Source organism: Panicum virgatum, chromosome 9K, assembly GCF_016808335.1.
Source record: "Panicum virgatum strain AP13 chromosome 9K, P.virgatum_v5, whole genome shotgun sequence".
NCBI classification, from domain to species: Eukaryota; Viridiplantae; Streptophyta; class Magnoliopsida; order Poales; family Poaceae; genus Panicum; species Panicum virgatum.
The window spans coordinates 228,015-252,182 of NC_053144.1; the positions used below are offsets into that span (position 1 = coordinate 228,015).

Genomic DNA, 24,168 nt, shown 5'->3' on the forward strand with positions numbered 1-24,168 from the left:
GGAGAGCCTTCAAATCACTATAGCTTTCCCTGATGCAAATTAAAGAGTTAGTAAGAGCAAACGGAACCTTAAGCACAGATAAAATCACAAACAAAATAAAAACGAGAGTAAAATCACAAACGGAAGCTTAAGCACAGATAAAATCACAAACGGAATAAAAGCGAGAGCAAAATCACAAACGGAGTGAAAGCGAGAACACATTAACCGTTTTGGCTATTTCGTTGTGGGAGTTATTATCCGAGCCGTTATTGCCTATATCGGACTCTGGCCGCGGGCGTCAGCGCCTTTTCCGCAGGCTCCACCAAGCAGCCAGCAGGAGGCTTAGCAGCAGAAGAGCAGAAGCCTCCCCTACCTTCGCTATGCAGCCCATCAAGGTGTACGCCGACCGGCGGTCGCAGCCCTCCCGAGCCGTCATCATCTTCTGCAGGTATTCCGTTCGGTTCCCTAGCCATCTGTCCGCCGATTCTTAATTTCAACCACCGCTTGCAGGGTGAATCAGATCGATTTCGAGGAGATCACGGTGGATCTGTTCAAGTCTCAGCACCTCACTGCCGAATTCAGAAGTACCATCTCCAGACCCTCCTGATTTTATTCATTTTCCTTTCTTGAGAGGAGAGGGCAATGGGGGGTTGTAATTCTTCCAACTTCGTCAAATTGAGCGGCAGTTCTATGCGAGAATACTTCGTATTTGCCTATCTGCGTCCCGTTGCTAAACTCATCCCCTTAGTATATGCAGTGCTGCTCGAGTAGGTACGCTGATTGCTTCTTTTGTCTCTTCAGAAATAAACCCAACGGGACAAGTGCCTGCAATTGTTGATGGAAGATTCAAACTATATGAGAGGTACACCCTCTCAAAGCTTTGACCAAATCTCTTGATTTACTATTTGCTTTCTTACCTTCTCAAACTTTGCTGATACTTATAGAGACTCGGTGCATTTGACTTGATACTTAGTTTTTCCTTGTTTTCTGTTGATAGCATGTTCTAACATTTTTTTCTTTGCCTTTTACGTATTGTTTAGAAGCTGGCATATTTTTATTCTTACAAGCACAAATAGGGATTGGGGAGGTACCTGATACCTAAGCGAAAACATTCTGGACTTACTAATGAACTTGTTTAATTATGATATAACTAGGATTCTAGGATCACCCGGTTACTATGTCATATATGTAATTGTTTTTGACATGCTTAAACTATGTTTCTAGTTGTTGTGATATTTGATCTTTCATAATGAAACTTGTGCTCTTGTGACAGTCATGCTATTTTGAGGTATCTTGCGTCCGTGTTCCCCGGAGTTGCAGATCACTGGTGCGTTACATATCAGCAGTGGCACTCAACTTTTTTCATTTTCTAAAGTGCTGCTTATTTTTATCTTTCTAGGGATAAGCCGCTCTGTTTTTTGGTTGGTGCTGTGTTACATAATGTAATTTATGACTATTTTATTTATCACGAGTTCTTTAGTCATTGTTGGAGTCTTTCAATTAATTTAGTAACATTTTAGATTCAGAGTTTCCATTGAATAGCTCCGGTTTACTTCTGTGCTACTGAATATCACCTTTTGACTTTTGTTCATTGTATGCCATCAGCACCATTAGAGCTCTGTTAGTTGATGTAAAAAAGGCACTTTTGCCCCTGCATATGGATTCTTGCTGCTGTTTCGGGATCTGCTTGTGCAGTGGTGCTGCTATTAGGTCTGGTGGTGGATGCACTGCCAGTGCAGTTTGCAAGTCAAAATGAGACTGAAATATTACATATACACAGGAATCATGTTCAGAAGAGCAGACGAAAGCAAATTACACATACAAGTAGCAAATTATACTCCCAAATGAGAGTGAAATAACACATTCAAGTATTTTGAGAGGTTGGGATTTGGGAGGTATTTGAGTGTATATGTTATAAGGAATGACATAGTATAAGCATTTCTGAAAACCTTGTCAACTTTCCTGCAATGACATTGTATAAGGGTTTAATGAAGTTTAATCAAACGTGTAAGGCATGATTACACTGCTTGGAGATTGGCCCAAGCACACAATCTGACAATCAACCAACAGATTGTCAATCTAGTGCTTCAGGATCACCATTGGTGCAAGATATCAGATGTGGGACTCATATCGGTGCACTTCCTTCGCTTGTGTGTGTGTGTGTGTGTGGCGGGCGGGGGGGGGGGGGGGGGGGGGTATTCTTGTCGTGGTCGACTCTTAGTCACCGTTTGACAGCTGTTGACCTTGGTCGAAGGCAGTGCAGCGCTTTCATGGCTTGACATGATAATGCATTTGTCAATTGTGATGAGAGTTCTATATCTTCCTTGGTGATTCAAGTGACTTATATCCTTTTTCATATAGGTATCCTGCTGACTTGTTCACTAGAGCCAAAATTGAGTCAATCTTGGATTGGCATCACTCAAATCTGCGTCGTGGTGCAGGTGAGAACCAAGGTTACTCATGGTTTTGGTTTCACTAGGCTGCTGCAGAGTTATGATTCACCATGTAGGGTGTCTGGTTTGCATCCAATGATGGGTGGTTAGTTCATCATAGGGTCATGCCATATCTTTGGAACGATGATTCCATTTCTTGTTTTTGTACCAGCCTTGTACTTATAAGAGACATGATGATGATGGAACAACCCACTCTATTCCTGCTCAAGAAATGGTTTATGCTTGGGGTTGGTAGTTGGCACTATATGATCTATTAACCATTTGGTTCCTCAGACCAGAAACCTTAGATGTGTTTGCTAGAAATTATGCCAACTGAGTTTATTTGTCGACGAAATTAGCTATTCTTCAGAACTGTGATGAGCATCTACAGTTTCCAGTAGACACATAATCACGAAATTTGTCTCAATTGAGCCCTTTTGATTGTTTGTACTTGCAGCAACCCTTGTAATGCACACAGCACTGGCTCCCTTTCTTGGTCTTGCAACAAGTCCTGATGCTGTAAAACAAGCAGAAAAACTTCTAATGCAGTCACTAGGAAGGATTGAATCAGTGTGGCTGAAGGATGATGCAAAGTTCTTGCTAGGTAGCCCCCAACCATCAATTGCAGATCTAAGCCTTGTTTGTGAAATAATGCAGTTGGAGGTATGTGTGTTTCCTGTTACTATTTTGAGTGCTGTTCTAACTTGTGAGATTGTCCTTAACAGTAATTTGTAGCTTTACAGATCCTTGGCAATTACGTACGTGACCGATTTCTGGGAGCTCATGAGAAGATCCTCATCTGGATGGATAATGTGAAGAAAGCCACCAGCCCTCATTTTGAGGAAGCCCATGAGCTCCTTTTCCAAGTGAAGGCCAGCAGGCTAAACAATGCTGCTGCAGCAAACCAGACTTCCGAGCCAAGCACGAAGCTCAAAATTGTGTCAAAGCTCTGAGCTGTAGAGGGGAAGATACTGTTGCAACTTGCAAGTATAAATAGAACATTGCAATAAGCGTTGGGAAGAGATGATGGGCGCTGTGAAGATTGTGGAGCTTTGCATAGATCAGCAAGTAACCCCCACCATACTAAGTGGTTCCTTGCGGATCATATTGTGTTGTCCGTGAGGAAAGTTTAAAATAAAACTGGACTTGTATGAAAACTGCTTATCTACGCTGTACATGATCCTTACTAGTGAATCCATTGCCTGAATCGACTTCTGTCAATGTCTGAATCATTATTTACTGTGCTCAACATAGTCATGCTTGCAGGTTTTATTCCATTTGGATTTGGCTTTGGTTCCGAGTTTGGACCTGTGTGCTTCAAGTGCGATCCCTTTCACCGCGTCCTCCATCTAACATGAAATGACAGGAGCTCGGCCCACTCATGGTTTATAACTTATAATAAGAGCAAAAATAGGAAGCTTATCACGAAGCATCGGCTGACTTATTCGACGGGAATTGCTACTGTTCATTCCAGTATGAGTATATGACTATAGAACACTCTACAACAACCAACAGATTTATTCCAAGGGAATATCTATTCAAGGGAATATCTATTCTTGTCTAGCTGCACAGCTCTACAGAGATGACACGGCCTCTAGTCCATCTTGAATCTGTGCGAAAACTTCTCCAGGCTCTCCTTGCAGTCGTCTATTACCCTCTTCGACTTATCACCGATGATAGAACCAAATGCACATACACCGTCCTGCACTTCTGCTGATACCTTGTTTGCCTTCGAAGCAGCAGCAGTCCCAAACTCAGTACACCAATGCCTTGCATCTGCTGCTTGCTGCTTTAGGCTTGCAATGAAGAACCTCACATGCTGCATCACTCTTTCCAACACATCACAAGACCGCACTTTCATCTTAGCACACATTGACTTCAGCTTCTCCAGCAAAGATTCTGCCCTGTTGATAGCTTCATCAACTGGATGTTCTTTGCCAGCATTAGCCCATGTGACTCCAGCTGAAGCATCGTCCCCAAGTCCTCCTTCAACAATAACTTTGATTCCTTGACGCTCCCATTGGTTCCGAGCCTCCTCAAGGGCCCGTGCGTGTTCACGAGCCTTTTTCGCTTCCTCCTCCGCCCAAGCCCTGGTTAAAGAGGGTATGTCAATTGATACATGATAACTGATATAACATCAGAAGAGCATTCTCCTTCTGATAAAGCCTATCAGCTAAATCATGCAGCATGAACATGCAGATTACGATACCGTTGGCCGGTCTCGAATACAAAAGTTGGAAATCCTTCATAAAATAGTTAGCATGAACTTAAGACCGTGAGTATAGTCAGCATGAACTTAAGACCGTGAGTATACTTTTAGTTCCAAAAGAAGATGTATCTAAGAGTATATCGATCACCAGCAGAATTTTATAATATTCTTAGTAATTTATGTGATATCCAAGATGTTGCAAATCTCCAGCATCACCGCTACAATTACAAGTCCCCAGAAGAAAGTTAATTGCCCAAACTTCAAAGTCTGAGCGATCAGGAGTTGAATGTTAAACTATATGATGTCCAGAATAACAGAAACTTTATCTCAGATAAGAAACCAGTAAATCACATTTTCTGTACTAAAATGCAGAGACAACATACAACCTAAAGACAGGTTGGGGATCAGGGAAAATAAATTTAGTGCAGAGGAAATCTCGAGTGTCAAGAATCCTTGCCTGGCCATAGATAATGCCTTCCTCTCCACTTCAAGCTCATATTGAAGTTGCACAACAGCCAAGTTTTCATTCTCTATTTCCTTGTGGAGTTTCTCAATCCTACTCTTCTCAAATGAGATCTCCACCTTCTTGCTCAGTACACTGTGTAGTTGTTCCTCTACTTCACTCCTCAACTTTGATAGAACTTCCATTTCAGATTCAACAGCAGCTCTGCCCCTGAGAAGAATGTTCTTTTCTTCTTCTCTTTCTGCTCTCAATCTATCAAGTTCCATCCTTGCTTCTTCAGCTAGTTTTTCAAGGGTCTCTACCTTTTCTCTTTCCTTTTTAAGATCCCTTTCAAAACTTGCATTAAGATCTTTCTCAACCTGAGCAACCAATGCACCATGTGCATTTACAGCTGCTTCGGCTATTTTCTCTGCCTCAATATGAGCAAGCTCCTCCAGAACCACCTCAGTGGAATCACCAGTTGAAATTGCTAGGGCAGCTTGTCCTTTTGTGACAGGTTTGTCCGGTTGGAAAAGTCTTGTAAAACCTTCAAGAAAAGAGGTTTAGAAATAACCCAGAATCTACACAGGAAGATCAATTATATACAGAGCCTACCAAAGGCAAGAGCTGTAATGCTCTGGTCTCCAGCAGCCAAGTCGGCGACCAAAGCAGGCCAGGCAGCTGTGTTTATCTTATCAATGTCTATATAGCCAGATGCTTTGTACAAAGACTGAGAGAGCATTAGTGTAAGTATAGGCAGCTGATTTCAAGAGAGGATTATGAATGATAAGATATTTTTCATTTCTTACATTTCTGTCAACTTCAGGTAGTTGCCTCTTATCCAGGGCCATTTTCCAACTCACAAGGTCTTGACGTGACAGACGACTGCAAGGAAGATTAGGGCTATGATGAGACCAAACAAGAGAGCAAGCCGGATGCAACTGAATGACCATCACCTCTCGGGGGAAAACAAGTTATGATCATCCTGAAGATCTTCTGGCAAATTCATATCAGATCTCGAAAGCTTGCTAGAAATCAATCCAGCTTCTGCTAAGCCTATGGGTATATTGAAATCAATAAGAATGACATAGCATTCCACAATGACAATCAAGGTTTTTAAAGCGGTAAGGCGAGGCGAGGTGATGGGGAGCCGCTCAGTCGCCTAGGCAACGCCTAGGCGGGCTAAGGCGGGCTAAGGCGAGCCTTAAGCAAGGCGATGGGAAACCGCCTTGTCGCCTAGGTGACGCCTTAAAAACTCTGATGACAATTCACTAATCAAACTTAAAGTTGTAGTTTTTTTCGGGAAAAATATTTGCATGCCTCACCTTGTATGAAAGGAAAATCAGGATCTTCAGGTGTCACATCATCAAATGCAAGTTCAGTGACATTATCAATATACATTGCCGGATACACTTTCGAGAAAGTGTTCCTGTTTGGAATCCAGAAGAACAAGCTGGTTAATGGAACGGTCATCTAAGAGAGAAAAAAATGTAAATCTAACCGCAAGAAGCAATAAGCTTAGATAGATCAAGAAAGTGAAGCCATTTGCTCAAATAGGTAAAAAAAGAGAGTAAGAAAACAGGAATGATACTGCATATCTCCCTGCTTGGGAGGTCAATTGATGCAGAAGAAAAGATATGCACCTTGAAAGGCAATTGCTTGCCACTACCAACCATCGAGCATACTCACGTCGGGTGCCCAGGTCACCAGCTCGAACACTGGGTTCGATCACCTTAAAGGAGGGTAAATTGTCAGGCAAAGAGTTCCATATACTTAAATAAAGATTGCCTGCCTAACAAACAACTCCATCATGCAGTTTACATCATGCAAATAAGATGCTGCAACAAAAAGTGTGATACTTATCAACAGTGCCAATGGCAGTCCAGGTCAGCACAACAAACAACATTGGTTCAGGGCTAAATAGAGAAGAGAAGGGGGGAGTGGACTCATGAAAGATACCTTTAGAATTTGAAGTGCAGCTACTGCATTTTCCTGGGTTGGGTCAACAGAAGCTGGAACCAAAATCTGCCCAGCGGGCACCTGTGAAGCAGTGGATACTAGACAGGGAGCAGGAATTCCAGCAGAAGAAAAAGATTGGTCAGGAGGTGTAGGCTTGAATGATTTGTTTTGGTTTTCTGATTGACTTTCCCTTTTATATAGATCCTTTGCTAAAATTTCCTCCCCGCCTCCTGGCTCGCTACTCCCCATAGGTAAATCATTCAAGGCAGGTGGGTGCATTCCATCCGCACTTACATGCTCTATATAATCATCAGGCAATGTGGACGGATAAGCTTCATCTTTGTTATGAATATCTGGATTCTGCTCGATACCTTTGTCGTCTGGGTGAGATGCCACCAAAACATCACTGCTAGAGATCTCTCGGCTGGGCACAATATAATCTGAATCTAGCACCATCGCATCTGATGTTGCTTCTAGATTAGGAATTCCCTCGGAGCCTGCACCATCAAGTTTGGTATGTGGTGCACAAGCATCCTGAGCATATTCAGCTGAGATGGGCAAAGGTCCATCTGGAGCAACGAGATTGTCAGCCTGGCATGCTTCATTATCACTGGTAATGTGGTTAACATTAGTATCGAGCTCAGTGTTTTGCAGAGGGAGCTCCATTTTACTCTCAGCTGGTCCCCCCGGCAAGTCGTTTGATTCTAGAGGTGGCATTAACTCATCTGTACCCTTTCCCGTCTCGAAGCTGTCGTTGCAATCAGTTGGTGAGGAAGCCTGGGCATCTTCCCTCATAGAATTTTCTTTGTGGGGGTCATAATCAGAGTAAGATTCCGTAGCGGCACTATCCGAAGACAAGTTTTGCATTTTTCCTGCACAGAACAGAGAAGCAACAGACAGCAGCAAGTGGGAAGGTAGGTTGAGAATTGGAGATGGGATATGGAAAAGCACAAGGTAGGGTTAGTAGAAAGGAAAGTAAGAGAATGGGATGCGAACCAGCTGCGTAGTTGGCGCTGCTTCTGATGGAGACTGCAGCAAAGGTAAGGCCCGCAAAGAGGAAAAACGCAGCAAGCCCAGGTCCTAGAAGCCCTGAGGGGGAGCGAGCAGAAACTTGAAATTCGATTGGCCCAGTGCCTACTACTAGATGGGATGGATCATCCTAGTAAGGAGAGGAAGAGGAATCGAAGCACTCACCTCCTGCTGGTCCGAACCCTAGAGGAGAAGGAGATTGGTCGCCGTCCGCGCCGTCGGAGGACCAGCCAGCGAAGGAGTTGGCGGGCGGCGAACCAGGAGACGAGGCTCGGACGACGGTGTGGAGGCGCGGCGGCGAGAGGAGGAGGAGGACACGAGGTGGCGGTGGGGCAGGGCCCGGGTGGCGAAGGAGGCGGAGCTGGAGGCAGCAGGCCATCTTGCCCGGGTAGGCAGCTAAAGAGGGCATCTTGAGGTTCGTTGTGGACGGGTCAGGGGAGCTAGGTGCAGCTGCTGCTTGGGCTCCTTTTCTCTGCTGAGCTGCCTCGCCGGCGCCGGAGCAGCTGGAGCCTGGAGCTGGAGGAGGACGAGTAGACGGCGACTGGAAAGAGAGGAGAAAGATAGGGTGAGCTGACTGATTGCCATACATATTGTCTATTGATGAGATGACGACGAATACGGCCCAACTGCTGCAAGGCCCAGCTGCTGCGCCGTATCTCTGGTAAAGGCCCAGTTTATTATTTCCAACACGGACGAAACAAGAGCCAATTGACCATTGTATGCATGCTACGCGGACGCAAAGTCTGACAAGCTCTATTATATTTTACGACGAGCACAACTTACGTGCTTTTCGCTATGCGGCACTTTGTTTTCTTTTCTCTCTCTCTCTCTCTCTACATCTTCCATATTTTTTATTTTCTTCTCCTGTTCTTTTTTCTCTTTCCTAGTTCCTTCCATCCATTTTTATTTTCATTTCTTTTTCCTCATCTTGTGTATCCGTTTATTTATTATTCTCTCTTCATTTTATTTTCTGATTATGAACCTCACAAACATAATCTTTACCTTAATTTATAATTCATTCTTTTATGATTTAAATTAACCATATTTATTTCTTATATAATCAAATGTTAACTGATCTATACTTATCTTTTGTTATAGTACTACAGAACTATTTGTGCATATTTTAAGAACGAGTTATACAATATATTCTAATTTATTTGTATTGCAGGCTCATAAATTGGTATGTGAAATAATTATTTTCTTTATATACTAACTTGTGTAGCACATGTATATATGCTCATAAGAATATTTTTTACTACGTAGCTTCATGTAAAATTATTTTTCTGTGTGTAACTAATTTGTTCCCAATGTCAAATTATTTGTTCGCCTTGAAGATTAAATTGTTCTATGACATTGATCATTTGTTCGCGTACACAACTGCATTTGTTCTTCATGTAAAATTATTTTTCTATGTATAACTAATTTGTTCGCAATGTTAAATTATTTATTTCTTTTTCAGATTAAATTGTTCCATGACATTGATCTAGTTGTTCACAATTTTGTGTTCGTCATGTTTAATTTTCTATTCATAGAAAATAATTATTTAGTATTAAAAATATTTTTAAGAGATATCATGTAAACATAAACAAGTGAGGTCTTGTTTTAAAAATTTTGTCATAAAAAGATAATGGTACAATCGGAATTTAATTTGGAGGCACAATTTAAGATTTATAATTTTTTTTGAGTGTGAACTCGCCTTGCATGTGGATTATATCATCAATTTATCTTCACCTGCATGCATTTATATTATTTAAAGGACTAAACAGATGTTAAGGAAAGTAATATGCTTGAAGATCGGACTACTAGTTGATGAGTTAAAATCAGAATCGCTAACACGCGGTTAGCACCGAAACAGTCCGAACAAATTTCTGGTAACGGGCCTGAAATTCGGCCCAGCAGCAACGTGCAGACTGATCTCTCGAGGAGGAAAATCATTCCTGACGCTTGGCGCTAATGTCGCCTGAAGCCACACCTAACCCCGCGCCCTCGCCCGCTGCATTCCTCCTGTTCCTCTGTCCTGCCAGCTTCTCTCTCTCTCTCTCTCTCTCTCTCTCTCTCTCTCTCTCTCTCTCTCTCTCTCTCTCTCTCTCTCTCTCTCCCCGAATCGAATTCAATCCAATCCAATTATGAATTCTCTCAGTTCAAGGCGTTGAGGACGCATTGGACATGCATGCAGATATTTGAAGCAATTAATCTTTCCAAGGAAGGAAGGAAGGAAAGAAAGAGAAAAAAAGAAAAAGGTGATGATCGATCACGCATGCATCCCGATCCCGGCTAGCAAACACAATTTTAATTTTTTTGCTGATAAGGAGTAATAAATTAACAATAATGAATTCCATTCCATCCATCTCCTCCCAATGACATGCAGCTCCAATTCCAATGGCCGCCGCCGCAGCGCACGCCCTGCTCTGGCGACGCCACCGGTGGACGGCCCTGCGCTCCCTGCTCCTGGTGGCTCTGCTCCACCGCCTCCACTGCCTGGCCTTCCTCGCCGCCTCGTCCCCCGTGTGGCTGCTCGCCGCCTTCCTCCTCGGCGTCGTCCTCGTCCACAGCGAGCCCAACCCCAACGTGCCGCCGCTCATGCTCGCGGCAGCAGCATCATCAGCGGATGATCAGGACCGGCGCCACCTCTACAAGAGATCGAGATCCGCAACCGGAGGCGGCGGCGGCGGCGGCAGCTCCTCCGACGACAGCTCGGGCGGCGGGTCCTCGGTCACCAGCATGGACATGGAGGAGGACGAGCAGCATCTCCATCTCGTGAAAGAGGAGGTCGTCAAGGCCGCCGCCGTGGCCTGGACGGCGGACGACGAGCGCAGCATCCAGAGCATCGGCTCGCTGGAGCTGGAGAGGGACGCCAGGCTGGAGAAGCTCATGTCCAGGCGCAGCAGCAGCATCATCCACCGGAACCTCATCGACCTCGACATCCACATCCCCAAGAACGTTAACCCCCCTGCAGCCTTGGGCTTGGACGACCCCGGGCCCGGCTCGGCCCCCTCGGCCCTGCTCGGCCAGCACAGCAGCAACCCCTTCGATTTCCATGCCCACCACCCGCCGGAAACAATGATGAGACGGCACGAGAGCTTCACGGCCGCCGGCGCCGCCCGGCCATCGCGCTTCAGGCCTTACTTTGTGCCGGCGGGTGGAGGCGGGGACGCCGGCGGCAGCGACAACTCCAACTCCTCCTCGAGCCCGTCGTCCTCGGCGGCCAGCAGCAGCGACCAGCAACAAGCTGCAGCCGCGATCAAAGTAGAAGAAGCAGCATCGCCGCCCAAGAACGGGATGGTGGTGGCGGTGGACGTGGAGCTCATCAGTGACTCCTCTGACGACGACATGTCGCTGCCGGGCGATGAAGATGATGCCGCCGGCAGCCGCCTGAACAACGACAACCCCCGTCCCCGACCCCGTGATGAGGACGACGACGAGGACGACTCATTCGAAGTGGAGAGCATCACGCAGCAAGTGGCTGCAGGTACGCACCTAGTTGCTGCCTGCAGATGCAAGATCGATGCAAATAATCAGAAATCAAACACTCAAACTGATGGATCGGATGCGCAGGCGAGCGGCAGCAGCTGCCCCGTCATGTCAACGTGGTGCCAGGGCAGGAAGAGGAGGACGCGAGCATCAGCGTCAGCACCTGCAGCAAGGAGTGGGTGGCGCCCACAACGCTGGCGTCGCCGGCGGCGGTGGAGGAGAGCGAGAAGACGAGGGAGATCAGGGAGCACCACATCATGGGCCCTGTTCCGGTCACCGACGACAACAACGCCACGGCCACGGCCACGGCAGCAGCAGCAGTGGTCGCAGCCGCAGCGCCACCACCGGCAGCAGCAGCAGCGCCGCCACCGGCAGCAGCAGAGGCAGTGCCGCCACCGGCACCAGCAGCAGCGGCGGCGCCAGCGCCATCACGGGCACCATCAGCAAAGCCCAGCAGCAAGTCCAAGGCGGCCTCCAAGAAGGCTGTCTTCGGCTTCTTCCGAAAATAATGAATGTTTTTCTCTTCCTTTATTGACAAGTCTCTCTCTCAGCTTGTACTTGCACAAAAACAACCAATTCTCAAAAAAGAAAGGAATAATCCAAGATTCTTACTTACGGCTAAGCATGCAGTTGGGTTACATCCAAAGAAAGCAATCCCTTGCTTCACATCGTAGACAACACAGCAGCAGCAGCAGCATGGATGATGCGATGCAATGCAGTGCAGTGCGATGTACACATCACGCTGTCTTTCCTATTCTTAAACCGCCAAGCAAGCAAATTCGTCCAGCTGAAAGCTCTACACATCACAGCTCCCACCCCTTCAGCTTCAGGCAGGCGAGAGGCGACCTCTTCTTTCATCAAGCAAGCAAGCAAGCAAGCAATCCCCTTCCCTTTGCTCACACAGCCAACGCCACGAACTCCACCTTGCCATCTATCACCTTCCAATCCCCCTGTTTCAAGCTTCAATCAGCTCCTCAATTGCGCCTCCGGCCTCCTCGACGACAGGAGACAGGCTGCGCTGTTCACACAAGGAAACCAGGACTTCCCCTAAAGCCTATACACGCAGCACTTGGACCAGACAGAAATGGCGGACTCAACAACCCCAACCGCAGAGGTGCCACCTTACCATCTTCACCCCTGTCAGATGTCGTCCACGAGTTCTACTCCTCCCTCAATGAAAAGAACAGCAAAAGCCTGGATAAGTTGATTGCCCCTGATTGCATCATGGAGGATACCGCATATTATAAGCCACTGGATGTCAAGGTTATTTTCTCATCTGGTTCAGCATCTGCATTTCAAGGCCCATTTACCCCTGCATGTTAGATTGGAGCATCAAACAATTGGGGTCTGGTTCCTATACTTAATAAGCTCACAAAAGAGGGGGGGAAATATCTCAATGCAGTGTACCCATATCTACTTCAAAAGACTGATGGAATCCATGGGAAAGAATGTCAAATTTGCCATCGATGAGGTTTGTCAAGGTGCAGAGCACACCGCTGCAGTAATGTGGCACCTTGGTAAGATCATTCATTAGGAATTCAAAATAACAAAGTGATGGGGAAATCTGATAGGATAATCGGGCAATGACGCCGTCATGTTGCTTGTTACAGAATGGAATGGATACACCATCCCCTTTACCAAGGGCTGCAGCTTCTACATATGTTCAGAAAATGGAGCGGTGCTTCTTATCAGGTAGCTGAGATCAATACCCTCCCAGTAGCAACTCCTCTCCCTTCCTATATCTCTCCCTCTCTCTTGTCTCTCTTTCATTTTTACTGTTTGCATTAAGCTAGTGGCTTTAACTCTTTTTTTAAAAGGCAGAATTTGCCACAGGACATGGAATTTGCTATTTAGTCGTTCAATAATTGTGCTTCACAAATCTTGGCTCTTTGCCACAGCACACGGCAACCATTAGAATAGTATTTCTGTGATTTCAGTGAAAATAAAGTTTATAACTGGCACCCATGCCCTTGCAATACAATACAAATGGAGGGCGCAAAAGCTTTAGCCGCTTGTGACTCTAACAGTTATCCTGTATACATGCAAACCAATTACAGCATTTCATCCTGTGCACAAAAGCTATGGCCCAGCTAAGTCAAAAAGAAAAAAGATGCTACCTAAAATAGGACAAAATACTCTATTCGCTAACACTCCCACCTAAAATCAAAGGAAATATTATTCTAATTGTCACTGTGTATTGTGCCAAAGAGCCATAACTGTATGGTACCTAGCCAATTATTGAATGTTCAGTGTGATATAACTGCCAGGAAAGTTCAGTATGCTGTGATAAATTCCGCGCTTTTTTTTTAAAAAAAAATTGCTTACCTTTACCTGAGATAGCAATGATTTCACATACACTGCAGGAAAGTTCATATCTTTGATGAGTCACCACTGAAACCAGGAAAATGGGCATTGGTAGGCACACTAATGACTCATGTTTTTACTGTTGTATGCTGTATCATTCCAATTGAATGAAGCCATAGCTCACACTAACCATCACCTGTGAAAAATTCCAATTCCTGCAGGAAATACTCAATATTGTCACCAACTTACTCAACATGTTCCCAAAAATAGCTGAAGGTATGTGCTTCATAAGATCAACAAAGGTTCAGTATCGACTGTTACTACCTAAATCCAGCTAAACATGCTGGTACACCTGCAGGTTTCCTCAAGGATCCAGAAGCAATAGTTCAACCTTTTGTAAAGCTCTACAAGTTCTATGTGGAGCCTTTTATCCTCCCATTTCTAGCATACTATACCTACTTTTGGACATATGTGGCTCGAGGATTGACTGTGGCGCTCCATATCTTGCATAACTTAATTAAACGGCTTATATAAAGAGCTGGAGTGACTGAAATTCGGATAAATAAATTTGCAAAAAATCATCTATTAGTATATTACCAGTAACTACACCAGGAACGAGGGCAGAAGCAACCAGCACACGAGTACCAGCTGTGCTATGGGAAGACTCAATGAGCCAGAACTTTTCATATGATAGATGCTATACTGGTTATCATATCCATGCTTCTGTGAAACAGAAATTGGCGTCATTTCACATTTGAAGGAAATGACTGCCAGCATAAAGATGTAGCTATGGCATGAAATGGTTGCAGGGAATACATAGCATTTACCTTTCCAACATCACCTTTATTAAAAACATCAGGAAATATGTATCCTGAAAGTACAGCCTGTAAATTTCGCAATGGTTGATTGTCAGCTCTACTGTTACAGGAAAGGTCAAACCGCATTCTGAATTTCAGCTTAGCAAAAATATAGTACTCTGTGCAAGAAGCATCATAGTTGAGTTGAAAATTGACTGCATTGACCAGAATGGTTTTTCTTTTGTGCAAGAAGTAATTATTTAGAGCCACTGTTATCTGAGTATGTTAGCAGGATGATAAAAAAAAACTCGACCGGCGGGGGAAAGACTGCCCCCACGGCTTTCAATTAAGAAGAGGCCAGTTGACCCCGGCCGAGAAAACCCCCGAAAGCCGGCTTCCGGGCTTGGATTGGCGGCACCTTGGCCCTGGGCCGGTCCGTAACCTTCATGGGCTGGGTTCCGTCGCCCACTGGGCCGGGCCGTAGCCACATGGGCCAGGTTCCGTCGCCCAAGAGCCGTGTCGCACAACCAAGCTCAACGGAAGCACAGCGAGGGGTTTTTTTCCCCACAGGCGGGGTAAATCCGCCCCGGTGGGGGTTCGAACCCCCCACCTGTGGAGTGCCGCCAGTTGCTTCGCACCAACTGGGCTAACAACCTTAGGCATTGTTGTATAAGACAAATGGTTAATTTCTGCCGGCTAACTAAGTGAAGGTGGCAGATGCCATGTATTGTATGTATTTTCTGTGCAATATAATCTCCATAAATTCTTGAAGGTGGGGAAGTGTCTCCTCAAGAACAAATAAGCAGACCCTGAATTAACCTTGTTTTCATCACAAACTTAATGCGGAGATGTTTTTCTCATACTGAAGAAATTTCCCAGAAAAAATACTTTCGTTTCCTTGGGTTGGGTATATGTATCAAGAACCCAAGCTCAGTTTTTACAAATTGATTGGCAGCACATAGCTTGGATACCTGCATCCCTTGTCATCCCGCAAACCTGTCTGCTCGCCGTGATCTTGTATCCTAGGAGCACCACAGATGCCTGAAAGCATATTCCGTATTACTGAATCTGATGGACCCAACTCCAGTGCCTTCCTTGCAATATATTTGCCAACCACCAGGTCATAATGGAGCTTGCAAAATGCCAACTGGGTCCTGTAAATTGACAAAGTCTAGCTGAACAGCCCCTGACTCGATGGTGCGTGCCACCTTTGTAAGACGCCCTGCTTGTTCCAGCATATCCAGAAATAATGTGTAGTGGCTCTTTTGTGGGGGAACACCGAACTGATTCATCATAGAGTTGAAATGTTTTATTCCAATGTCAACAAAGCCACCATGACTGCAGGCCGAAAGCACAACTGAGAAAGTGACCCCATCAGGCTGAGTGCCGACCAAAATCATGTCTTCAAAAGTCGACAAAGCTTCAGCTTGACAACCATTAGATGCCAGCCCGGAGATAATAGAATTCCAGGAAACAACACTGGGTTCCCTGATTGACCGGAAAGCACTCCTAGCATCCTCCAGACACTTGCACCTGCTGTACATGTCGATAAGGCTGTTGGAGACAGATACATCATGGCTCAATCCCAACTTCACTGCGCAGCAGTGCAGCTGCTTCCCAGCCTCCATGGATGCCAAGGTCGCAGCAGCGGAAAGGAAGCAAGCTAGACTGAAACCATCGATATCAACCTCCTCGCGGAACATGTGAAGTATCATCTTGAGTGCCCTGTGGTGAAGCCCTATCTTATTCAACCCTTTGGCCAGGCTCGTGTATGTGAATCTGTCCCTAACGAAGGACATTGTGGTTGCCACATCCCAAGCGTCGTCCATTCTTGCATATCTTGCATAAACATCAACCAGCGAGTTCCCGACTGCCGCGTCCAATGACTCAAAGCTAGTCTTAAGCACATACGCATGGATTTTTGCAGCGAGTTGACATGCCTGTGCGGAGGTGCAGCCTTTTAGAAGAGTAGACAGGGTGAAGGAGTTGGGTTGCACCCCGGTAGCTCGCATGTGAGCAAATGCTGCAAACGCGTCTTGGTCCCTGCCATGATGCACGAGTCCAGCGATGAAGGCAGTCCAGGACACCACATTGGGTGAGTCGACCGCGCAGAAAGCGTACAGCAAGTCAAGGAAACGTGTGGAGGACTTGCTGTACAAGTCCAAGAGTGCATTGCAAGCGGAGGTCTCGTGCTCCAGACGAAACTTGAAGAGGCGGGCATGGAGCAGCCGTCCAATGTGCAGCGAGTGGGCTGCGGAGCAGGCAGTGATGAGGGCTGCATAGGTGAAGGCGTTGGGTGGCACCGCGGCGTTTTCCATGTCACGGAACGCCTGCAGAGCAGGCTGGAGGTGGCCAGCCCGCGAGTAGGCGGTGATGATGGCCGTCCAGAGCACAACGTCAGTTTCGTGCGTGGCGTGGAGCACAGTGCGTGCTGAAGCCATGGCACCGCAGGCAGCATACATGTGGAGGAGCGCGGTCTTGAGGACCAGGCTGAGGTGGGGACCCCAGAAGCCCCAGCGGAGGAGCTGTGCGTGGAGCACAGTGCCGTGGCGGCGCAGGCGCAGGGAGGTGCAGGCGGCGAGCAACTTAGAGAAGGTGTGCTGAGTGGGCGCGCAGAGAGGAAGCATGCGCGGGTAGAGCGTGAGCGCCCCGTGGTAGTCCCCGGCGCGGAGGAGGGCGGAGATCATGGCGGTGTAGGACACGGCATCCGGGTGCGGCATTTCGTCAAACACCCTGGTGGCGCTATCCCTGTCCTCACAGTCGGCGTAGAAGGCGAGGAGGGAGCATGCGAGGATGGGGTTGGAGGCGGCCAGGCCACGACGGCACACCTGGGCGTGTATCTGGAAGGCCAAGCGGCGGTCGCGGCAACGGAGCAGGGCGGTGTAGGCGAGCTGGTCGGCGGTGGCGACGGTGGGGTGAGCTCGGAGGACGCGGCGGAAGACGGTGAGAGCGGCGGCGGGGCGACCGGAGCGTGCGTGGTCGGCAACGGCGGCGGCCCAAGAGGAGGCGCGGCGTTGGCGTTGGTAGCGGAAGACGGCGATGGCTGCCATGGCATGTCGCCTGAAGCAGCTTTGCGTGGGTTTGGGGAAGGGAGCATCCCCCCAAATCAAAATAGCAGACTGTACTAGCTTGTTGGAGTTCATCGTCTGCTGAAGCAGCAGGTCTGCAGGTGGTGTACGTATGATTGTATGACAGGACTTAAAATAAAGGGTGCCCTAGTGGTTTATAGGCTCTCTTATTCCAATTCCACGCAAGACAACAAGAAGAAATGAAACAGAACAACCCTAAGGTGGTGTTTGGATGCTAATTAGAAGTACTAAATATAAACTAATGACAAAAACAAATTCCATAACATTTTTTCGTGGGACGGATTAATTAAGCCTAATTAGTCCATAATTAGCCCATACGATGCTAAGTAAACATGCGCTGATCATGGATTAATTAGGCTTGACAGATTCATCTCGTAAATAAGCCCTGGGCTTATGCAGTTAGTTTTATAATTAGCTTATATTTAATCTTTCCAAATGGCATCAAACATTCGCTATGACAGGACTTAAAATAAGCCTTAAGAAACCAAACACCCCCTTAAATCAAACAGAAGCGGTTGTTTGCGAGGAGTGCTTGTCAAACCACCTCCACCTATGATATATCGTCGTCGTCATCTTCCTCCAACAACTGCAATGGAGGCCCGAACAGCAGCCTACTCAGCAGCGCTTGGTTCCACCCAATTCCTCGGCCAGCGCCCGACTGCCAGATTCTCGTTGCAAAGTTATGCCAGTTGGTGGGGCTGCGCCCATCGTCAGAGCAGCGCACATTGCTTCTTCGAGGTTCTGGGTGGTACTTGAGGACTACACCATTCTCGCAAGGAGCCACCCATAGCTCTCGCGGCAGCGGATTCCCCAATATTTCGACATGGGACACGCTGTAAAAGAGCAAACATCGCTCACCATATGCATGCATCAAACAAGTGATCACAGACAAAGTGAATGCCACTAACCATATGTAGTAAAGACCATCTATTGCCTGTTTCTGAATCCTCCCGAGAAGCTCAATCTTCACCACCCCACCGATGCATAGAACAGCGTGTGGAAGCTTAAATGATTGTGCGACATTCTCCTAGAATAGAACAGAACAGAGCACATCCTTTCACTTCCAAAAGATATTTACAATGCAACTGCAAACACTAAACCTATAAATACCCTCCGCCAATCTTTCAGAGATCTATATCAACCTAAAATTTATTACCAATATTGCCGCACGAAATCACGCTCAAGAGGAAAAGGAACAAGATATAATAAACAGACCTGCAACATTGGAAACTCTGGAGATGCATAAGTCCAGGTATAGTTGTCATCAGCATTCAGCTGACCTTCGTTCTCATCGGATACAAGTTGTTCAGGGCGCAGAGGCAACTTTGGATAACCCATCCGGAACCGAACGTACTGTGCTGAGTATATTGGGGCACCGTACTGGAAAAATGCTGCATTGTGAAAAAAAAATCAGCAACAGGTGCCTTTTGGCATGCGAAAAGGAAATGTTACCACACAAACCTTGGAATGGCTGTATCTTGATTTCATCAATGAGGCAAAGATCTGAGTGCAGCATGTATATGAGGCATTCGGGCAAGCATGTAGGATCCCTTTGGCCCCCGCTGGACCAGTAAGACAGGCTCATCTCCACATGATCAATTGGTTCAAGGGTATTTTCTATGGTCTCTTCTGGAAAATTGTCGGTGCTCGATGCACCTATGCACCGGATGATGCAATTCCTGCTATTGTAAGGTGAGAGAAGAGAATGGCTAAGATGCATATAAACCCTGTGGTCTCTCTTCTGGTTCTCCCACTCAGCAGCAGTGCTTGAACCAACATCTTCCTTTACATCACTGCCAGAACTGCTTGCTTCAATGCTGGTGAAGTTGGAAACCTCGGGACAGACTCGCAGGCACAGAATCTTGCTGAACTGGTTTGCTATGACTGGATGACAATTAAAACTGAATTGCTATTATTATTTGGGTCTAAAAATTGATATAGATGCAAAAATGAATGTGTGTGTTTTGGAGGAAACTTATCACACGTGTGGAGGAAGCAAACATGGCGTTGGTCCAACTTGTTAAGTTGTATGGTATCATATGAGGCGAAACAGGAATAACACACTGAGCAGCATCAAAGGAGGGAGACAGAATGTTGCTGCTGCTCCTCACAACAAGCAATTCAATCATGATTCCACTATGTGCTACAAGCAACGCTAGGGACTAAAAAGAAAGCGAACGAATCATAGTACAATACTCCATATCAGTATCAGGACAATAGGAATGAGGATGGACAGAAGGCAGACCGAAGGTGCGCCATGAGCGGGAGACGGCGGAGGCGCGGGCAAGGTCGGCGGGGTGATGGAGCAGCGTGAAGACGATGGCGGAGGTGTCCGGACCCAGCCACTGCAGGAAGTCAGCACCATCCTCCTCCTCCTCCCCCATCTCCTTTAATTGCCCTTGCCCGTACACGGGATGGGATCTCAACCCCCGGGCCTCCCTAGCTAAGCTAAGCTAGGGGAGTAAGAGGAAGGGGCGGCGGCGGCGGCGGCGTCGATGCGTCTCCTGCCTGCAGAGCTAGTGCGGCGCAGCTCCTCCGACGAATCTTGGATTCAGATTTGTGGTGGAGCTAATCACTAATCGGGCAGGGCAGAGAGCCAAGCCCGGAAGACGGGCATGGCAATAAGGACATTATCAACTTCGTGCTTTTTCATTCAATTCCGATTAATATAAAAAAATTATTACTTATTTTAAAGATGGCAAAATATACATTTTACTCACTCAACTTTGCTCCGATGATCAAATTGGTCCTTCAACTTTCAGATTAACCAATCTAGTCTATTAACTTTTATTTTTAGATCAAATTTATCCTTTGCCTGCGTGGCTCTTGCTACTAACATGAGATCGATGTAAAATGACATTTTTTACTCTTAGCTCCTTCTCGTACTTAATTTGTATTATTGTATTGCTGTAATTAATCAATAATGCCACACTGTTGTTTCTCCTATCTTGTTGTCTCTTGTATTTATTGAAGTGCCCTTTCATATTTAATTTAATCTAGATCATATAAGAACAGTATGCATATATTTGATCAATTTCATGTGACACTACTCAATATACGAAATGTGAAGGAGAGAAAATAGCCAAGGGCAAAGAGGACCTTTTGCATTAGTCTCATGGTATTATGGAGCATCAAATTAATATAAGGATGAATTTGACTTTAAAACAAAACTTGAGAAACTAAATGGGCCTTTTGAAAGTTGAGGGGATGAATTTGACCCTTGGAGTGAAATTGAAGAACCAAAACGCATATTTTGTCTTTAAAGATAGTAAATAAGTAGTATGTGTGACAATCCAGGTTTTAGGGGTTATATATATATATATAATTTTGTGTTGATTTAAAATTTTAAACCATGGTTTCTATAGCAATGATATTTTTGATATTTTGAAAAAGTACAAAGTCCTTTTTACAAAATAGTTTTGCAAAAGGCAAATATTTAAAAATATATGAGGGGTTAAAATGCATATTTTGTTATTCACTTTTACCCTCATAAAAAGATGTATTTATGCTTTTAAGGCTACCCTTGCAATTTTAAAACTTAAGTGTGTTCTTTTGCATTTTAAAAGAATTGGCGGATTTCAAAATAATTTCAAATTCTTTGATCTAGTGAATTTTTGCACAACATGAAAGTTGTAGGTCTTGAAAAACTGAACAACTTTCATTTTGGCCACTTTTTTATTTGAGCCCTAGATCAACGAGAAATTTTACTTTTTAGTTTAACCCCTAAAATTTTGGAAAATTACAAATCAGTCCACCCACATTTCCTTCTTCCTCCTCTGTTCAAAACCAGAGCGCCGTCGCCCCCTCGTCGTGGTTTCGCCGCCGCCGCAGGTTCTCGTCACCGACCAGCAGGCGCCAGCTGCCCGCGCCGCCCCACGCGTCATGAGCAAGACCCCGCCGCCACTCCACCGCCTCTACCTGGCCCCTTCGCGCACACCATGCCATCCCCGTCGCGCCACATCACCGCCGCCGCCGCTGGAAAGCTAGTCCCGCCGCTGGAGCTCGCTCGCGGCTAGGAGAAGCCCATCCCCTCCCCGAGATGATCATCCTCCCCTTCCTTTGGCTATAAATAGCCCCGACCAACTTCGACTTCAACATCCACCGCCGCCGCCCCCTTTCCCATTGCTCCGACGAGCCCCGCCACTGTGGACCCGTCGCTCAAGCATCCCTCCAAGCACCACGACCCCTTGGACAGTTTGGCCTTGACCCCCTGAAGCTCTCACGCCCCACAGACCTGCCGATTTTCGACCGAAGCCCCGCCTCCGACGAGCTCTTCCGCCGCCGCTTCTGCTCCTCCGTGGAGAAACCGCCACGGATCACCATTCTTCGATCCCCGGCCATTTAGTGGTGCGCATGAGCCCCCTCTTTGTTTCCCCTAACTTCCCCCTCGCTGCCATGGTCGAAGTTCGTCGGAATTTGGTCGGCCAGAAGCTCCCCACGCCGGTCATGGCTGAAGGACTCAGTTGCTTTGATTTGAAAAGTTCTAAGGTCCTTTCTGCAAATAGTTAGTCCCTTTTTCTTTTAAATCTTGTGAACTTTGAAAAATTCTAAAAAAATGTAGAAAAATAAAAAAAACCAAATTAATTTTGTTGTGTTCCTTTTAATTAGCTCTATGACTTTGACTACTAAAGTTTATATGAAACTTTTTATTGTGTGCTCTAGTTTAATTGTTAGGAAATGAGTGATTTATTTATATCTTTTTAACCATAGCATTGTTATGCTTGATTTTTGAAACCTAGAATCCTTTTGATATGTATAGTCTTGTGTGAAATTTTTGGCACAAATACTTGATTTTTTCTTATTATTTCATGTGCTTTGTTTATTTCTAACCTATGCACCTGTTTAGGTTGTTAAAGCATGTTTTTATTAATTTCTTAGGATCATCTTTTTATCATGAGCTCTTCTAATCATAAATAGTTTATGATAATTTTTTTTGGGATAATTTTTACATTGTTTAGTTTGAGTTTTAATTTTATGTTTGAGTTTTAAGGTTAATTCATGCTAGTGTTGTTTTTGTTAAAATAAACTCCAATTTTGGACTTAATTCCTATACAAGGTCTTTCCTTTTTAATTTTGAGTTTATGTTTGATTTAAACCCTAATTGTTGAAATTTTTTTTTGAATTCAAAGTATAGATTTGAATTCAACCCACCCATGTTCCTAAATAAAACTACCTTGCTTTTTCTTGATTTCAAACCATGTTTTTTAATGTAACTAGTTTTGTTATTTTATGGAGTTCCTTGTATTTACTTTTACTCTATAAACGATTGTCCAATAAAGTAAAACTTTTAAGTTTAATTTAAATGTTTATTTTATTGGTTTTCAACTTTTTAGTTAAGGAAAGCTATACTTAAGCACTTCACTAATTTCGAGTACTGCATTGCATATAGAAATGATATCGCTAGTCGACGGAACGTACGAACTATTCCAGGAACCAAACGGGGATATTTTCAAAGCCCAAGTCAACGTTACGGAAGAGAAGATCTGAACGTGAACCCGGAATCCGAAAGTGAACTACATAAAGTCCAACCAACGTCGTGGAATTAACTGAAGTTCCTAACTCTAATTCGGAAGAGCCGAAGCCTACTAACTTTATAGATACCACTAAAGGCAAGCCCCGGTGCATAATCCCATTATTTTAAATTATGCAACTTATTGTTATTATTTACTTGTGCATTTACGTTATTGGAGTTGATTGAAAATCTTAGATGCATATTCCTAGGTACCTATTGATTGAACACTAGAAACAGAGTTCGACTAGATGCTATGCTAATAGCACCGGTAAAAATCGAGTGATTGCCTATCACTCGCGAGTTTATAGGAGTTGATTGTTTACATTCCTGCAATCACTATAAGGACCATGGACGGATTGTGTTACAAGTTTCATGGTGGAAATCTATCTGTGTTGATAAAATTTGCTAAGGCCGCAGTGTGTGGTAATCGTGGTTAAGCGTTTGAAAGTACTAGCCACATGCCGTGAATTATGGGTAAGCGGCAAGCCTAGTAACTGATCGGCCCGGCAAATAGACATACCCCCCACTCTCTCTTAGAGATAGGAAGTTATTTTATGTTCGAAAGTTTATATTATGTTGCGCAACACTACGGCTGCAGAGAGGGTCGGGCTCGCTGTAGTCGGGGAGAGTGGCACTAATCCACGAACCGGAATGACCAACAAACAGTTGTTTGGGAGTGACTCAATAGTACTCCAAGCGTGTGTGTTAGGTTTACCCTTGCAAAGATTGACAATTCGATTCAGAATCGTCTGTTTCTCGCGAATATTGAGACTGCTTGATACCTTTGCCACATAGAGTAAGAAGTGAAACAATGATATGGTTGCATGCAATTATTTCTCTATCATGTTTGTACAGATAGGTGCAAATTTAGAATGGCTAATAAAACTAGAATCTGAAAGCTAAAACTTGAAATTAAGGATCTACTCTTTGTTGCTTTTCAGCAAA

The 24,168-nt window shown here is 45.3% G+C and overlaps 5 protein-coding genes across 13 annotated transcripts; 3 read left to right on the forward strand and 2 right to left on the reverse strand.

Annotated features, from left to right (window-relative positions):
* Window positions 1-231: 231 nt before the first annotated feature.
* LOC120648999 (glutathione S-transferase T1-like) lies at window positions 232-3,651 on the forward strand. The gene is made up of 7 exons (XM_039925636.1): window positions 232-427; window positions 490-563; window positions 781-841; window positions 1,253-1,306; window positions 2,341-2,420; window positions 2,869-3,074; window positions 3,155-3,651. The coding sequence occupies exons 1-7, from the start codon at window positions 360-362 to the stop codon at window positions 3,362-3,364; spliced, it is 753 nt and encodes a 250-aa protein (XP_039781570.1). The 5' UTR covers window positions 232-359; the 3' UTR covers window positions 3,365-3,651.
* A 145-nt stretch (window positions 3,652-3,796) lies between these two features.
* Window positions 3,797-8,669, reverse strand: LOC120648998. Its single transcript, XM_039925633.1, has 10 exons — window positions 8,216-8,669; window positions 8,018-8,110; window positions 7,022-7,893; window positions 6,706-6,794; window positions 6,388-6,491; window positions 6,019-6,118; window positions 5,872-5,947; window positions 5,678-5,792; window positions 5,078-5,609; window positions 3,797-4,501 (listed from the first exon to the last, which is right to left on the reverse strand). Exons 1-10 carry the CDS (start codon window positions 8,637-8,639, stop codon window positions 4,006-4,008), a joined length of 2,901 nt encoding a protein of 966 aa, XP_039781567.1. The 5' UTR covers window positions 8,640-8,669; the 3' UTR covers window positions 3,797-4,005.
* A 1,703-nt stretch (window positions 8,670-10,372) lies between these two features.
* Window positions 10,373-12,030, forward strand: LOC120648924 (skin secretory protein xP2-like). Its single transcript, XM_039925550.1, has 2 exons — window positions 10,373-11,519; window positions 11,606-12,030. Exons 1-2 carry the CDS (start codon window positions 10,430-10,432, stop codon window positions 12,028-12,030), a joined length of 1,515 nt encoding a protein of 504 aa, XP_039781484.1. The 5' UTR covers window positions 10,373-10,429.
* LOC120649000 (F-box protein At4g00755-like) lies at window positions 12,028-20,367 on the reverse strand. Of its 9 annotated transcripts, none has more exons than XM_039925638.1 (8): window positions 19,173-20,367; window positions 18,620-19,102; window positions 15,594-18,544; window positions 14,653-14,709; window positions 14,423-14,548; window positions 13,847-14,040; window positions 12,929-13,017; window positions 12,028-12,833 (listed from the first exon to the last, which is right to left on the reverse strand). In XM_039925638.1, the coding sequence occupies exon 3, from the start codon at window positions 17,763-17,765 to the stop codon at window positions 15,744-15,746; it is 2,022 nt and encodes a 673-aa protein (XP_039781572.1). In that variant the 5' UTR covers window positions 17,766-18,544; window positions 18,620-19,102; window positions 19,173-20,367; the 3' UTR covers window positions 12,028-12,833; window positions 12,929-13,017; window positions 13,847-14,040; window positions 14,423-14,548; window positions 14,653-14,709; window positions 15,594-15,743. The 9 variants fall into 9 exon arrangements, with proteins under 9 accessions (XP_039781572.1, XP_039781571.1, XP_039781577.1 ...); XM_039925637.1 differs by having other exon boundaries at window positions 15,442-18,544; XM_039925643.1 differs by having other exon boundaries at window positions 14,653-18,544; window positions 18,620-18,738; window positions 18,927-19,102; window positions 19,173-20,359.
* Window positions 12,752-14,403, forward strand: LOC120649002. The gene is made up of 5 exons (XM_039925646.1): window positions 12,752-13,038; window positions 13,132-13,213; window positions 13,885-13,936; window positions 14,047-14,101; window positions 14,184-14,403. Exons 1-5 carry the CDS (start codon window positions 12,777-12,779, stop codon window positions 14,357-14,359), a joined length of 627 nt encoding a protein of 208 aa, XP_039781580.1. The 5' UTR covers window positions 12,752-12,776; the 3' UTR covers window positions 14,360-14,403.
* Window positions 20,368-24,168: the final 3,801 nt, after the last annotated feature.

Bases quoted from the DNA above. Each gene is read 5' to 3' on its own strand.
- LOC120648999 (XM_039925636.1), top strand. From the start codon at position 360: ATGCAGCCCATCAAGGTGTACGCCGACCGGCGGTCGCAGCCCTCCCGA. The intron at 842-1,252 runs GTACACCCTCTC...CTCTTGTGACAG, and splicing joins AGATTCAAACTATATGAGAG to TCATGCTATTTTGAGGTATC. The intron at 3,075-3,154 runs GTATGTGTGTTT...GTAGCTTTACAG, and splicing joins GTGAAATAATGCAGTTGGAG to ATCCTTGGCAATTACGTACG.
- LOC120648924 (XM_039925550.1), top strand. From the start codon at position 10,430: ATGGCCGCCGCCGCAGCGCACGCCCTGCTCTGGCGACGCCACCGGTGG. The intron at 11,520-11,605 runs GTACGCACCTAG...TCGGATGCGCAG, and splicing joins CACGCAGCAAGTGGCTGCAG to GCGAGCGGCAGCAGCTGCCC.
- LOC120649000 (XM_039925638.1), bottom strand. From the start codon at position 17,765: ATGAACTCCAACAAGCTAGTACAGTCTGCTATTTTGATTTGGGGGGAT.
- LOC120648998 (XM_039925633.1), bottom strand. From the start codon at position 8,639: ATGTATGGCAATCAGTCAGCTCACCCTATCTTTCTCCTCTCTTTCCAG. The intron at 6,795-7,021 runs GTATCTTTCATG...CCCTCCTTTAAG, and splicing joins CTGCACTTCAAATTCTAAAG to GTGATCGAACCCAGTGTTCG. The intron at 6,119-6,387 runs GTGAGGCATGCA...ATATACCCATAG, and splicing joins TGATTTTCCTTTCATACAAG to GCTTAGCAGAAGCTGGATTG.
- LOC120649002 (XM_039925646.1), top strand. From the start codon at position 12,777: ATGTCAAGGTTATTTTCTCATCTGGTTCAGCATCTGCATTTCAAGGCC. The intron at 13,039-13,131 runs GTAAGATCATTC...TGCTTGTTACAG, and splicing joins TGCAGTAATGTGGCACCTTG to AATGGAATGGATACACCATC. The intron at 14,102-14,183 runs GTATGTGCTTCA...GTACACCTGCAG, and splicing joins GTTCCCAAAAATAGCTGAAG to GTTTCCTCAAGGATCCAGAA.